At 41.1% G+C, this 15,709-nt stretch overlaps 1 protein-coding gene across 1 annotated transcript in view; it reads right to left on the bottom strand.

Moving 5' to 3' along the window:
- nphp1 (nephronophthisis 1 (juvenile)) overlaps positions 1 to 15,167 on the bottom strand; it is a 40,533-nt gene extending 25,366 nt beyond the window's left edge. Inside the window, exons 1-4 of the mRNA XM_002940340.4 lie at positions 14,622 to 15,167; positions 3,138 to 3,211; positions 841 to 901; positions 155 to 279 (exon numbers count right to left, since the gene is read on the bottom strand). Coding sequence (XP_002940386.2) covers positions 155 to 279; positions 841 to 901; positions 3,138 to 3,211; positions 14,622 to 14,690 — 329 coding nt within the window. The 5' untranslated portion in view covers positions 14,691 to 15,167. The remainder of the gene's footprint in view (positions 1 to 154; positions 280 to 840; positions 902 to 3,137; positions 3,212 to 14,621) is intronic.
- Between the last annotated feature and the right edge of the window lie 542 nt (positions 15,168 to 15,709).

The following is a 15,709-nucleotide window of genomic DNA, read 5'->3' as shown; positions in this document are numbered from 1 at the left end:
TTTTAAAGAAGGAAAGGTAAAAACTAAGTAAGCTTTATCAGAAAGATCTATAAACACAGCCATAAGCACTCACAGAAAAGCTCACAAACCACTGGTTGGGGATCACTGCTAAAGTACAGTCCTCAATATCCTATTATTTAGCTTTCTAACTTACTTCTGTTTATTTCCCTGTTGCAGAGTCTTTGCAAGCTCCTGCAGCTGATGAGAAAGTTTAGTCAGTCTTTGTTCTTCTTCTTGCTTCCTCTGCTCATAGTTCCCTACAGGGGCTGGTTCATCAGCCTGAAGTGTGGAAATAGTAGTAATACTTCTTTAAAAACGAACATTCTTATAATTCAAGAGAAATTATATCTTTATCTGCATAACATGATGCTGCTGTAGAAACCCTCTGTGACCTGGACACATAAAACATTTACCTATACATACATAATGCCTTTAAGAGGGCCTGGATGAGTTCTTGAACAATCAAAATATCCAAGGCTATTGTGATACTAATATCTACAGTTAGTACTAGTGGTTGTATTTATAGTTTATGTATGTGAGTGTATAGTTTGGTAGGTGTGGGTTAAGTGTGCTGGGTTTACTTGGATGGGTTGAACTTGATGGACACTGGTCTTTTTTCAACCCTATGTAACTATGTAACTATGCATGGGCAACTAGAGGTCCTTGAGGTCACGCACCTTAATACAGTTTAAGATGCTGGAATTATAGTATTTCTATAGGGTTCTCATTTAACTATAAATACATGCTCCCCTTAACAAACCACCACCTTTCATAATTCATAAAATGTCTATTGTCTTTTTTAATTCACATTTCGATTACCCAATTCAGATTTGGACTTACTTTTTTCAACTTATCAAGAGCTTCTCTGTTTTTTTCTACAAGGGTGTTCAGGTGTACACATCTTCAAAAGAAATATATATTATTATTATAATTATTTTGTTAAGCACATGTGGCCTAAAACACCCATTAATAATATGCATTTGAAAACACATCCATCAAGTTCAACCTTTTGCCAAAATAAATTGTGACATTTCGAGTTTATGGAGAGGAAGGCAAAAATATTTTTAAGATTGTTTTTTTTTTTCCTTTATTACTAGGACATCTCAGTAGTAAATATACTTGGGAGTAAATTCACACAAAGCATCATTAAAATACATTGTACATTACAGATGTTCAGTACTAATGAATAAACTAAAGTTAAAGCAGACAGCTTATTGTATAAACAAAATCGTTCTGCACTGAGCATAAGTACTGTAGGTGCCACAACACAGTTTAGTTCTTACACAGGCCCGTTGCTTTAGCTCCAGCCTTTGCCAACAGAGCATTGCAGTCAGCAGGCGAGCCAGCCATTAATATTGCATTCACATAAAAACAGCAGGACATCCGTTTGAGCCACTTTATTATAATGAGCACAAATGTACATATAAAATAGGCAATTTTGTCTTGTAGTGCAAGATAAATTATTTATTTATGAATTGTTTAAATGCCCACTTAAATACACTCACAAATTACAGTAAGATTATTAAACAGCAAGTTAATTGCGTTTTTTTTTTTTTGTTTGTTTGTTTTTGCTTTGCCCCAGACTCAAGATCCAACAAACATATAAAAGCCTTCCGATTAGTACAGGTATGGGACCCATTATCCAGAATGCTTGGGACCTAGGGTTTTCCGGATAAGGTGTCTTTCCGTAATTCAGATCTCCTACCTTAAGTCTACTAAAAAGATTATTTAAACAGTAATTAAACCCAAAAGGATTGTTTTGCCTCCAACAAGGATTAATTATATCTTTGTTGGGATCAAGTACAAGGTACTGTTTAATTATTACAGAGAATAAGGAAATAATTTTTAAAAATGTGACTTATTTGATAAAAATGGGGTCTATGGGAGATTGCCTTTCCGTAATTTGGAACTTTCTGGATAATGGGTTTCTGGATAGGTGGTCCGATACCTGTACTGGTATAGGATCCATTATCCAGCAACCTGTTACCCAGAAAGCTCAGAATTACAGGAACACCATTTCCCATCGACTCCATTACAATCATATAATTCAGATTTTTGAAAATAATTTCCTTTTTCTCTGTAATACTAAAACAATACCCCGTACTTGATCCTAAGATATAATTAAAGTGGGCCTGTCACCCAGGCATAAAAAGCTGTATAATAAAAGCCCATTTCAAATTAAACATGAACCCCAAACTCATTATTTTAATAACACATCCATCATCAATCATATCACACCAACTGTCAATCATATATTGCCTGCTTTAGGCATAGAGGTGGGGCTGGCAGTTACTTTCACTTTCAATTCAGAACTTCTTAGATGTCACTGCACTCCTCACATTCCCCCCTTCCTTCTCAAAATCTAATTTGTAACCAGTGCATGGGTATGGGTATCAGGTCCCCCCATATTGGCACAGAAACAAGATTTTGACAGGATACAAAGCTTGCCTAAAGGTGGCCATACACGTGGCGATCCGACGATGTTTCGTACGACCATCGGTCGCACGAAACATCGTAAGATCCGCCACACACCATTCAGGGCTGAATCGGCAGGTAAGGAGGTAGAAACAATAGGATTTCTACCTCCTTCTGCCGATTCAGCTCTGAAGGGAGAATTTTGGTCAGGCGCCTTCTATGGCGCCCGATCAAAATTTTCAAACTTGTCCGATCGGCGAGTCGTCCGATATCGGCAGCTTCCTGCGATATCGGTCGACTCGCCGACATGCCATACACGCACCGATTATCGTACGAAACGAGGTTTCGTACGATAATATCGGTGCGTGTATGGCCACCTTTAGGAACAGTGTCCACAAAATGGTGCCTGCCTGCTTGCTGCAACTGTGAATTCCAAGGCTGAAGAAAATAAGATTAAACTAATTTTTATGGTGTAAGTGAAGTTTATTTTGCTTGACAAACACAATTGAAAACAATCTGGAATTATTTCTTAGGGTGACAGGCCCCCTTTAATCCTTATTGGAGGCAAAATTAGTTTTATCTAAATTATAGAAAGACCCCTTATCCGGAAAACCCCAGCTCACGAGCATTCTGGATAACAGGTCCTATACATGTACTTGAACTGACACAACCATGGATGAACACATTTATTTTGTAAATCTCAGACTGCAGGTCCTTCTTACCTTTGGTAAAATTCCTTTTTAGCCACAGGATTTAAAACATCTTTTTCTAATGTTTCGCGCAGCAAATCATCAAACTAGAAATGTAAAAATAGCAACACAGACATGTTCGTTAAATGCAAATTACCTTCTTGTGTTCTTAACAGGGAAAAATGTATAAAGGTCATAAACATTATTTTTCAAAACCTTAATTTTTTATTTATACATTTCTGATTAATTACCCAATAAACCTGCAACTGATAATACATGGGAACAGAATATTGGGATTTGAACAAGCACAATACGAAAGTATTTTAGCACAGTTGGTTTAGTGCAAACCCTACCATTTCACATGCCTGGACTGATTAGACATTATTTCAAAGTCTGCAATTACTGTTATTCATAATAATGATTATCATTATCATCATCATAATAAGAGACTACTACTTAAACTTCTAGTTTTCCAAATAGATGGCCAGCAGCAAAGAAAAGTGATAGAAGGCTAGCAGGGCAGGAACTAGGGGAAGCAGAAGATGCAGATGCCTAGGGCAAGGTATGGTAGTCTCCTGGCCAGCCAGGCTGCTCAGGGTATGAATGTATAGAGATGATGTTGCTCAGTTCTTTTATAAACATATCTGGGGGTGCTATAATATAGATATATAATATTTGCTGCTACTGTGCCAAGAGAGAAGAGAGGAAGAATTTGCATTTGGGTCACTTCGGTTTTTGTGTGCTCAGCCTCACAAGGTAACATCATAAATATGAGTCTATAAAATAACCTTCTGCATTGTATGCCACAGGAATTTTGGTTTAAAGTGAATAGCTTAAACTTTAGTCATTTCCATGGCAATGCCCTACCAAACATTTTTTGTGTGCTCTGCCTCACAAAGGTAACATCACAAATATTGCCATGCCAATGGCCTACCAATCTACCTTTTTCCCCTTTTCAAAGAGCCACTGAGAACTGAGCTGGACTTATCCATAGCCCCTTCTTGGAGGTTGTCTCCTATTTTTCAGGTAAAGTTCTAGGTTAACAGTACTAATACTGTAGTAGTTAGTCTACTCCAGTGACATATGGTTTAAGTAGCTCATCTTAAAGAAGTAGTATTCTAATTGCATTTTAGATAGCTACATTTTTGTGTCCCCTGGGTAGTGGAGTTCTCTCATCCTCATTCTTCAGATCAGTGTTGGACTGGGGTGCCAAGGCCCACCAGAAAACTTTAGACCTTAGGCCCACTCTGCAGACTACCTTTCCTTCCCTTTTCACTTACTTTCTTTGATTTCTTAATTACTTCTTTTTACTTACTATTATCTATCCTTTCTTCCATTTATTCTGTTTCTTCTTAAATAGAATTGGTAATGGCCATGGAAGAGGCATACAAGGCAAATGGTTGGGTTAGCAGAAGGAATGGCCCACTGACCCCCGGGTCCACAGGGAGTTTTCCTGGTATCCTGGTGGGCCAGTCCAACACTGCTTCAGATAATCTAGCATCTCTTTGTGGAGTCTTTTGTCCTAAACATTTCCAATATATCTCTACTGATCTTGTTCTAAATCCAAATTTATTTGGTTTCTTGACATGACATATGAGTTCCTATTAGTAAACACCTACTTGGGAGTTACAAAATGACCACTGGCACACACCCAAGTAACGCATATTGCAAAAACAAAAATCTAATAAACAATGCGAATAATGAGACTAACTTATGCAAAAAGATTCATATCTATAAACATGCATGTAACTTTCAGGGATGTGCTAAATCTTATTAATACACCCTACCCTCCCAGTATCGTACTACACAATTAGTCATGGGCTGCAACATCCGTCAAAGTGCCACACACCCTAGCAGCATTTGGTACACACACGGCACTAGCTGCACCTTGCTTCATCTGACCTCTGTGGAATCCTTCCTTCTGATCTATTTTTACCACCAACACAATTTATTGAGATGAATCATCTTGTCTCCAGGGATATAAACACAAGTATGTTGTTATAGTGTCACAATCAAAAACACTTAAAATCTCATCATCGATATTTGTTGTATAATATGCATTAGGGAGGAATTCCTTTTAGGTACACATTCTTTGCTAGGCATTGTTGCATTGCAATGAAAGCCCTGTCTCGCTCTCCCTGTGCCCCTTATTCTATCTGCTGGCCATTCTGATCAATGAAATCCCTGTCTCTCTGTGCCCCTTACTGACCATCAGCTGGCCATTCTGATTTTTGTACATTAAAATGAGCTGACACTATGACAATGCTTACAAAATACTTCCTTTTCAAGGAATGAGTACATAGGAATGATGTTACAGCTACAAACAATGCACACAAAGTTTTGCATGCCACATGGCACTTATGATAGAGGACATATTTAAACATTACAAATAGCATTACTTTAGCCTTAGCAGATGTACAGTTATACAGGTACAGGATCCCTTATCCGGAAACCCCTTATCCAGAAAGCTCCGAATTACGGAAAGCCTGTCTCCTATAGACTCCATTTTAATCAAATAATTCAGAATTTTAAAACTGATTACCTTTTTCTCTGTATTAATAAAACAGCACCTTGTAATTGATCCCAACTAAGATATAATTAATCCTTATTGGATGCAAAACAATCCTATTGTGTTTAAATTATGTTTTATTGATTTTTTTGTAGACTTATGGCAGGGGGCTCAAACTCAATTTACCTGGGGGCCGCAGGAGGCAAAGTCAGGATGAGGCTGGGCCGCATAAGGGATTTCACAAAAAATTGGCTTTCAAGGGATAATGCAAGGCACGGCGGGAGCTGCTGATTGAGGAAATGACGTTATGCCATCATAACAGTTATTATGGGAAGACGTTCTGTGTGCACAATTAGCTCCTTAGCAGCTAATTGTGCACACAGAACGTCTTCCCATAATAACTGTTATGATGGCATAACGTCATTTCCACAATCAGCAGCTCCCGCCCGCCGTGCCTTGCATTATCCCTTGAATCGCAATAAAAATCGCGATCCATTCATTGCTTTTGAGAAGGCGTTGGTGCGGGCCACAAAATACTGTACCGAGGGCCACAAATGGCCCGCGAGTTTGAGACCCCTGACTTATGGTATGGAGATCCAAATTACGGAAAGACCCCTTATCCGGAATACCCTTGGTCCCGGGCATTCTGGATAACAGGTCCTATACCTGTACTACTATGCCAGTCAGCTAAGCTTTGTTCATTGCTGGTTGAATCCAGATGCAGTTAATCATCCCAGGCTACCTTAAGCTGGCCATGCACGCTCCTGTATTATTGTACAGTACAATATTTGGTGCGTGTATGGTGGATTGGCGAAGCGACCGTTATCGCAAAAGCCTTAGATATCAGTCATCTTGTTGATCAGGCTGGACAAAAGATTTTGATCGGAATCCACTGATGGCTCCTGAGTTCGCACAACTTTGGAAACCGAAGCGATGCAAAGGGCTTTCCACTGGCAACTTCTATTGCCATTGGAAAGTCTTTATGAAGTGGCTACCCGCCTGAGATAGATCTCTGCTATTGCGGGGACTAACTCCCTCCTGGGGTTTCTACCCTTACACTGTAATGAGATCCATGTTTCACTATAAGGACCTTTCCCCTCAAAAACTAGTCTCAGTTTTGTATAAGACCCTCATAAATGTCCAAACTGCACCATTTACAGCCTCATATACTGCTACATTACATTACAGGTATAGGATCTGTTATACAGAAACGCATTATCCAGAAAGCTCCAAATTAAGGGAAGGCCATCTCCCATAGACTTCATTATAATTAAATAATCCAAATTGTAAAGAATGATTTCCTTTCTTTCAGTAATAATAAAACAGTACCTTGTACTTGATCCCAACTAAGATCAAATTAATCCGTACTGGAGGCAAGACAATCCTACTGGGTTTATTTAATGTTTAAATGATTTTTAGTAGACAAAATATGGAGTTTCAACTTATGGAAAGACCGCTTATCTGGAATACCCCAGGTCCCAAGCATTCCGGATAACAGGTCCCATACCTGTATCGGATTTTAAAGCCACTCATCACGGATGAACCTCTAGAACAGTTGCTTATAACTTTGTAGATCATTTCTTTGGTTTTTAAGTGAATAATAAAATAAAAAAATAAAGGCCAAAGCCAGCATCTCTTGAATGCTTCTCATTGTATTAGGACCTTTTCCAAGGTCAGTTCAATAACCATAAATATGCCATGCATGCAAATGATAGGCATACATCTATGAATCTATCATAGTAAAAAGCAGACACCAATGGGTTGTCAGGATAATATGAACTGCATGAAGAATGTCAATGTGCAATAGTGTTAGCATATCACTAGATGGTGCTGAGCTACCACAGTATTAACTATAAAAATATATTACATTTTACATTAACATTTATTTATAAAGCGCCAACATATTCCACAGCGCTGTACAATAAGTGGGTTACATACATTGGACATACAGAGTAACATATAAAGCAATCAGTAACCGATACAAGAGGTGAAGAGGGCCCTGCCCAAAAGAGCTTACAATCTACAAATACAAATAAATGTATCGGCACTGTGTTACCTGTAAACATCTAAAGGTTTTGAATGAATTTCAGTTACAGTTATGAATAAAACATGTAAAATTGAGCAGTTTATTAATTGCAATAGTACAGCAGTGATTTATTTAGTGACATGTTAAAATTATGGAAAACAGCACGCAGGTTGCACAATGCGAGCTCTTAAGGATAGAATTAGAGAACATATTAATCAAATTAATAACACTAAATATTCCCACAAGACTAAAGTTACAAGACATTTTGCAGAGTGCAATAATAGTATAAAGTATAAAGTTTTTTTCAGTGCAGGCAATAGAATGGGTTAAATTAGGAAAAAGAGGTGGAGATATTCTTATCCTTTTACATATGTGGGAGTCTTTTGTTTTTTTATTTACAAACTCCTATATCTTTGGGTATAAATATTACTTCTGATGTAACTTGTTACGTATTAATTTATTTGTGGCACTTGATCTATATACTAATTGACCATTTCTTGTAATCTAATGCTTAATAATAGTAGGTGTATTCTATACAACCTCATAATGTGGATGTTTTCTAATATGACTCTGTTTTTAAATACTAATAGAGCTATACATGTGATTTGTGAGTTATTGTGACATGGTTAATGATGTGTCTTATATTGACTGCTATTAACCCTTTTACTGCCAGCCGTTTTGGTCAAAGCGGAACATTTTGCACTGTTTCACTTTAGGAGCCTTTCTTCGGGGGGGACTTTTAGTTTACCCAGGAAAACAATATATTGTTTTTTTCAGGACAACCTAAGCTCTCAAAATATGGTAGAATTTCTGTGTAATCCCAATTCTGTAACAAGATATAGGCTTCTAAATGTCTAAAAATGAAAAAAAAAATCTAATTTTCCATAATATAAACACACATACTAGAAAAAAATATATATTTTATGCACAAATATACAACTGACTTGGAAAGTCCCATGTCTCCTGAACGTGCCAATACCAAATATATATAGTTTTATGGAGATTTCTCACTTGTATAGGTCAAAAACTCCCAGCAGTACCCTACCAAATTTCCAAAGCACTGCTTCACAAAGCTGCATACTTTAGATTTCAAGGCCAAAAATTCCACTAACAGAAGGTTTATCCCAGAAAATTGTACATTTCTGGAAAGAACAGATTCTGGGGAATACAGAATAGGTAGAACTGCCTGTCTACTCCAAACTACTAAGTCGCAATGCTTTCCTAAAGTTATTGGTTTTTATCAAAATTTGTGAAATTTTTAAAAAATCGCTTTGAAGCTTCCACTCTATAGTATCTTATCTCCTACAGGTCATACAGTAACCAAATAAAACACTAAATATGAACTCCAGGGGTCCACTAAACAGTTTGATGCCCAATATGTATAGGTTTAGCTAAGTATGTGGCATGTAGGGGCCCCAATGTGAACATACCCCCATATGATGTATCATTTCTGTCATTTCAGCTTCTGCAAAATCAACACATTTACATCATTTATGTGGGATAGCGCTAGTAAAAAGTACATTCACCCCAGAAAGTCATATATTTTTGGAAAGTACACATTCCTCCGAATCTAAAATGAGTACCCATGTCTTTCTACTCCAAAGTACCAAGCCGCAAAGCTTTTCTAAATTAGCAATTTTGATGACATTTCCAAAATTTTCCCTCAAAGCTTCCAGTTTGCAGCATCTTATCTCCCACATAGCATTAGGTACCAAGATAAAACACCCTAAATTTGAACGCCAGGGGTCCACTGAACAGTTTGATGCCCAATATGTATAGGTTTATCTAAATATGTGGCATGTAGCGGCCCCAATGGGAACATACCCCCATATGATCAATCATTTCAGCTCCTGCAAAATCAATACATTTACATCCTTTATGTGGGATAATGCTACAAAAAAGTACACTCACCCCAGAAAGCCATATATTTTTGGAAAGTACATATTCCCCCGAATCTATAATGGGTAAACATTTCTTTTTGCTCCAAAGTACCAAGCTGTAAAGCTTTTCCTAAGTTTGCAGATTTTTATGACATTTCAGAAAATTGCATAAAAATGTTGCAATTTGCCGCATTTATCTCTCACAATTTCTTGATCAGATAAAGGCAAGTCACCCCAAATAGGAACACCTATGGTCTACTGAACAGTTTGATGCCCAATATGCATAGATATACCAAAGTCTGCGGTATGTACTGACCCCAAAATAAAAATAGCGCATAAGGATTTCTCGCCTGCCAACTCAGCTTTTGCACACAGAGCCCCCTGTCAGTGTATTATGTGCAGTAACCCCCCCCCCCAAACTATACAGAGACCCCCAGAAAACCATATATTTTTGGAAAGTACACATTCTGATGAATTCAAAATAGGTAAAGTTATTTTTGGACACCAAAGTTACACATGGCAAAACTATGCTAAAAACAGATTAGGAACACTTATACAGGGATAAAAATGCAATAAAACCACAAAAATTGTGCAAATCAGTGAAACGACAAAATAAGTCACACAGCAGTGTAATTAGTGGTCAGAATATCTGATCCAATAGTCATGCTGTCAAAATAAACAGTTTTTAGGAAAAAGAAACTAAAAACAAAGTGGTAAAATAAAAAAAAAAAAACCAAAGTGTTTGTGTATACATGTGTGTACATGTGTGTACATGTGTGTACATGTGTGTACATGTGTGTACATGTGTGTACATGTGTAAAAGTTGTGTGACAGTGTGTATATAAGTGTAAATAAGTGTATATAAGTGTGAAAAATGAAAAAAAAATAAAATAAAATAAAAACAGCTAAATTCATACCCCCCAACTGTACCGCTTTTCGCGGGACAGTCCCGGTTTTTACAGCGCGTCCCGCTGTCCCGGATTGTTCAATGAATGTCCCGCATTACGGAAATGCAGAACATTCATTAAACTATCCAGGCCAGCGGGACGCGCTCCAGCTCCTTCTTCTTGTGGCACCTGCTTCTTATTCGGCTCCTCATACGGCGGCGACAGGTGCTTTTATAAGGTTGCGCCCGTGCGTACGTGTGACATCACACGTACGCACGGGCGCAACCTTATAAAAGGTCCTGTCGCCGCCGTATGAGGAGCCGAATAAGGAGCAGGAGCCGCAAGAAGTCTATGGAGGCTGCCATGTATGGGGGAATTTTCTTTTGGAGGTACTCTCTATGGGGGCAATTGGGGGGCTCTGTGTATGGGGGGGCACTGTATGGGGGGCACTGTGTAAGGAGGGCTACTGTGTATGGGGGGCACTGTGTAAGGAGGGCTACTGTGTATGGGGGGGCTCTGTGTATGGGGGGGGCACTGTATGGGGGGGGCACTGTGTAAGGAGGGCTACTGTGTATGGGGGGCACTGTGTAAGGAGGGCCACTGTGTATGGGGGCACTGTGTATGGGGGGTACTGTGTATGGGGGAACTGTGTATGGGGGAACTGTGTATGGGGGCACTTTCTATGGGGGCACTTTCTATGGGGGCATTGTGTATGGAGGGTATTTTCTATGGGGGCACTGTGTATGGGGGCTACTGTCTGTGGGGCAATTGAGGGCATGGTCTATGGGGTCAATTGGGGGCACTGTTTATGGGGGGGTACTGTTTATGGGGGCAAATGGGGCACTGTGTATGGGGGGCACTGTCTATGGGGGTGCTGTCTATTGGGCCATCGTGGGCACTATTTTAACTATTTTAAAAATGGGGTGTGGCAATTGGGGCATGGCCACAAAGTGGGCATGATCAAAAAATTGCTGCGCTGCGCGCGCCAAGTCTTTTTGTCCCTCTTTTCATTTTTCAGATGTTGGGAGGTATGCTAAATTGTGTGCTGTAAGTGTGTGTAAATGTACGTAAGTGTGTATAAATGTATGTAAGTGTGTGTGTAAGTGTGTAAGTTCAAAAAAAAATCAGCTTTACCTGTCCTGTGATCTGATCGCTGCTCTGTCCTCTATGCTGCATCCTGGACCAGGAAGTCAGTGGGCCGGCGCTGGGGGGGGGAGGAGGAAGCAGGAACAAGCAGCAGACGCGATGCGATCATGTCTGCTGCTTGTAAGCCAGTCCTGCGACGATCGCGTTGCAGGACTGACATGACAGCCCCCCTGGCTCGTTGCCCAGGGGGCTGTCATCGCTTCAAACTCTCTGCAGCGGCGGCACATGCCGCTGCTGCAGAGAGAATCCTTCATCTGTTGACGACGTATGGGACACGTCATTGGCAGTGAAGCCCTTTTTCTGCCACAACGTATCCCATATATCGTTGCCAGTAAAACGGTTAATTAAGGGTAGGTGGGATTTGTTCCATATATATATTCCTTGTATTTGTGTTCTCCCCCTGGAGTTTATGATTAAGTGCTGGGTGAGCATGAAATGCATTAGGCTATACATTTGGGGTTGTTACTGTTTTTAATGGACTGAAATAAATTAAGATTTTTTAACTAATATTGAGTAGTACAAGAGTTTATATTTTGTATATGTATTACCCTCGTTTGATCACTAGGGGGTGTCTCTGAACACTACTCTTTACATTTAGTTTTGGTACATACAGTACCAGCCAAGTTCTTGGGATCCTTTGTTCCTAGGTTGATCCATACTTGAATAGGTGCCCTCTCTACAGGATAGAATGTTTCACTTAAATAAAAATATGGCACTGTAGCTTATAGCTCTGTCTTCTTGGCAAAGTAATCCTAAATCAGCTACAACTACTAAAAAGATGGAACACTGTTGCAGATTCTTAAAAGACTCTTTTATATTTAAAGGAAATGGAAAGTCAATCACTTCTGAAAGTTCAAAAGTTAGGCACCCCCATGGTATTGTATTCATCTATATTACCTAATTAAGTAGCAAGCACCACGGAGTGATCCTGTTCTTCTGCTTCGTTCTTTAAGATCCCGCAGGCGACACATGTGCAGTAGAGTGAAACAGACAGCTTTTTTTTTTTTTTTAAGTTCAGCTCATCACTCTACCGTGCACCCCGTGGTATACAGTTTTCTTCTGATAGGAGCACCAGCCCAGGTAAGTGAATATAATCACTGGAGGATGCCTAACTTTTTTACACCACATATTCAGTCCTCATGTTCCTCTATGAAGGGGCTTCCATATTTGTGCAGCAGTAGTCTGTTAACATTAGACATTCAGCTGACAGGTTGGGAAGGGACAGTCAAGTTGGAAAAAACTGTCAGATTAAGGAACTTCGTGTAACAATTACACATAAAAGCAGATCTAATCAGCAAAAATGTATCATGATATATAGGTAACTTTTAATGTGTCAGTGTAGCTACATTTCTGTGCATAACGTCAAAATGACATCTGCATGTGATTCCTTAAGTTGGCCATACACGCACCGATACTATCGTACGAAACCTAGTTGCGTGTATGGCATGTCGGCGAGTCGACCGATATCACAGGAAGCTGCTGATATCGGTCGACTCGCCGATCGGCCAGGTTAGAAAATTTTGATTGGGCGCCATAGAAGGCGCCTGACCAAAATCTGCCGTCGGGGCTGAATCGGCAGAAGGAGGTAGAAATCCTATTGTTTCTACCTCCTTATTTGCTGTTTCAGCCCTGACAGTGTGTGGCGGATCTGACGATGTTTCGTGCGACCGATGGTCACTCTCAAGTCAACTGCACGTATTGACGAAGGCGTGGATTCAGGGTCGCCCTGTGAAAATACAGGCACTTGCGTGTGATTGAGAACAGGAGGCAGGAAGGGCACCACTCAGAGGGTAACAATACCAAAGCGCTAGGAGTGCCTCTGGGTGCAAGCAGGTCTGGCCCTGGCATTTGAAAGTACACATCATGATCTCTGAATTTTGTATGCTGTAATCCCACCCCTGCTACCAGCAGAAGCCCAAGCAGCATACCATACCTCCCAACATTTGAAAAATGAAAAGAGGGACAAAAAGATTTGGGGCGCTCAGCGCGGCAAATTTTATTGACCACGCCCCCCATACACAGGTGCCCCCCCATACACAGTAGCCCCCCATGCACAGTATCCCCACAATACACAGAGCCTCCATACATGCTGCTGCTTCTTCTTCTGCAGTGGCTCCTCTCTATATGCGGCTCCTTGTTTGGCGGAGCCAGGCCCTTTTATAAGGTTGCGCCCATGCATGCGTGCGTGTGACGTCAATACGCACGGGCGCAACCTTATAAAAGGGCCTGGCACCACCAAACAAGGAGCCGCATATAGAGAGGAGCCGCTGCAGAAGAAGAACGCCTGACTACAGCCAGCGCATCCCGCTGTCAGGGATAGTTCCATGAATGTCCCGCATTACGGAAATGCGAGACATTCATGGAACTATCCGGGACAGCGGGATGCGCTACCAAAACCGGGACTGTCCCACGGAAAGCGGGACAGTTGGGCGGTATGATTTCTTGCCATATTAACAAGGCCTAAGGTTCCCAGACTTATAAGGGCCCCTTTAAAATGTCTGCTATATTTTATGAATGAGCAATACCTTCCCCTGCATGCTGTGCTCTGCCAGAGATTCCCAGGAGTGAGAGATATATGTTAGGGGTGGGAAGGTGAAACTGCCTAGCACACAAATAAACACAGCAGCCTCTTCTGCCTGATAGAAGACAGAGCCCCCTCAGCCCCTGACCCACTGAGCAGGAGAGGAATGCAGCCAAAGCCAATAGTTAACCCTTGCCTGTCACAAATGCTCCTCCCAGGACAATTAAACATCAAGCTAAGGCTGTGAGCTTGAGTGTAGTAGGGGAGATTGAAGAGTTAAGGGGGCGGGGCTTTATTCCCCAGAGCAGAGCAGGCACAGCAATCAATTAAATGGCAAAGCTGAAAAGCGGGACATCTAACAGTGAATCCGGGACAGCGGGAAGTGCCATAAATATCGGGACTGTCCTGCTGGAAGCAGGATGGTTGGGAGGTATGGATACCAGTTCATTCCCTGGGAGTATCACAGTATCACAGTCACATTATCCATACACTTTCACAGAAACTTTAGTGCAGACATCCCAGCAGGCAGCAAAACAGCAAACACGTACCTGTCTCTTCAGGTCATCAGTTACCCTCAGGGTGTTCTGCAGGGGCCCTCTTGCCTTTCTGACAGACATAGGCTTGTGTGTAGGCTGTCACTGGCCAGAGGGACGTCAGACAAACATAGGAGGCAGAAAGCAATTAGCTCTTATTATAATGGTGCAAAAGTGTTACACAGAAAGCAGTTATGAGCAGAAATCACTCAATAGAACTCTGTCTCTCGCAAAATCCACTAGTACGGTAACTAGGATGCCAAAGATGCAATTAGTAGTCACGTCATCAAAAATGGACAAGCTTTCCAAAGCTTCTGTCGTCATGGAGATAGGAAGGCGCAGCTGCTCTGCACAGTTGGAGCGCTTCTCTTCTCATGCACTGCTTTACGGTGTCCATTTAGGGACAAACATGTACCAAATTCAAGTGTGTCCTGCCCTCTTCCCTACTAAGATGCCCTTATTGCTAAGAACTCCTTATAGCACCTCAGCCACTGCTTTCAGCAGGACAGTCCCGATATTTATGGCACTTCCCGCTGTCCCGGATTCACTGTTAGATGTCCCGCTTTTCAGCTTTGCCATTTAATTGATTGCTGTGCCTGCTCTGCTCCGGGAATAAAGCCCGCCCCCTTAACGCTTCAATCTCCCCTGCTACACTCAAGCTCACAGCCTTACCTTGATGTTTAATTGTCCTGGGAGGAGCATTTGTGACAGGCAAGGGTTAACTATTGGCTTTGGCTGCATTCCTCTCCTGCTCAGTGGGTCAGGGGCTGAGGGGGCTCTGTCTTTTATCAGGCAGAAGAGGCTGCTGTGTTTATTTGTGTGCTGGGCAGTTTCACCTTCCCACCCCTAACATATATCTCTCACTCCTGGGAATCTCTGGCAGACCACAGCATGCAGGGGAAGGTATTGCTCATTCATAAAATATAGCAGACATTTTAAAGGGGCCCTTATAAGTCTGGGAACCTTAGGCCTTGTTAATATGGCAAGAAATCATACCACTCAACTGTCCCGCTTTCCGTGGGACAGTCCCAGTTTTGGTAGCGCATCCCGCTGTCCCGGATAGTTCCATGAATGTCTCGCATTTCCGTAATGCGGGACACTCA

Source organism: Xenopus tropicalis, chromosome 5 (assembly GCF_000004195.4).
Source record: "Xenopus tropicalis strain Nigerian chromosome 5, UCB_Xtro_10.0, whole genome shotgun sequence".
Lineage (NCBI taxonomy): Eukaryota > Metazoa > Chordata > Amphibia > Anura > Pipidae > Xenopus > Xenopus tropicalis.
The sequence above is the reverse complement of the archived record's forward strand: the minus strand, read 5'-3'. Positions and strand labels throughout refer to the sequence as shown.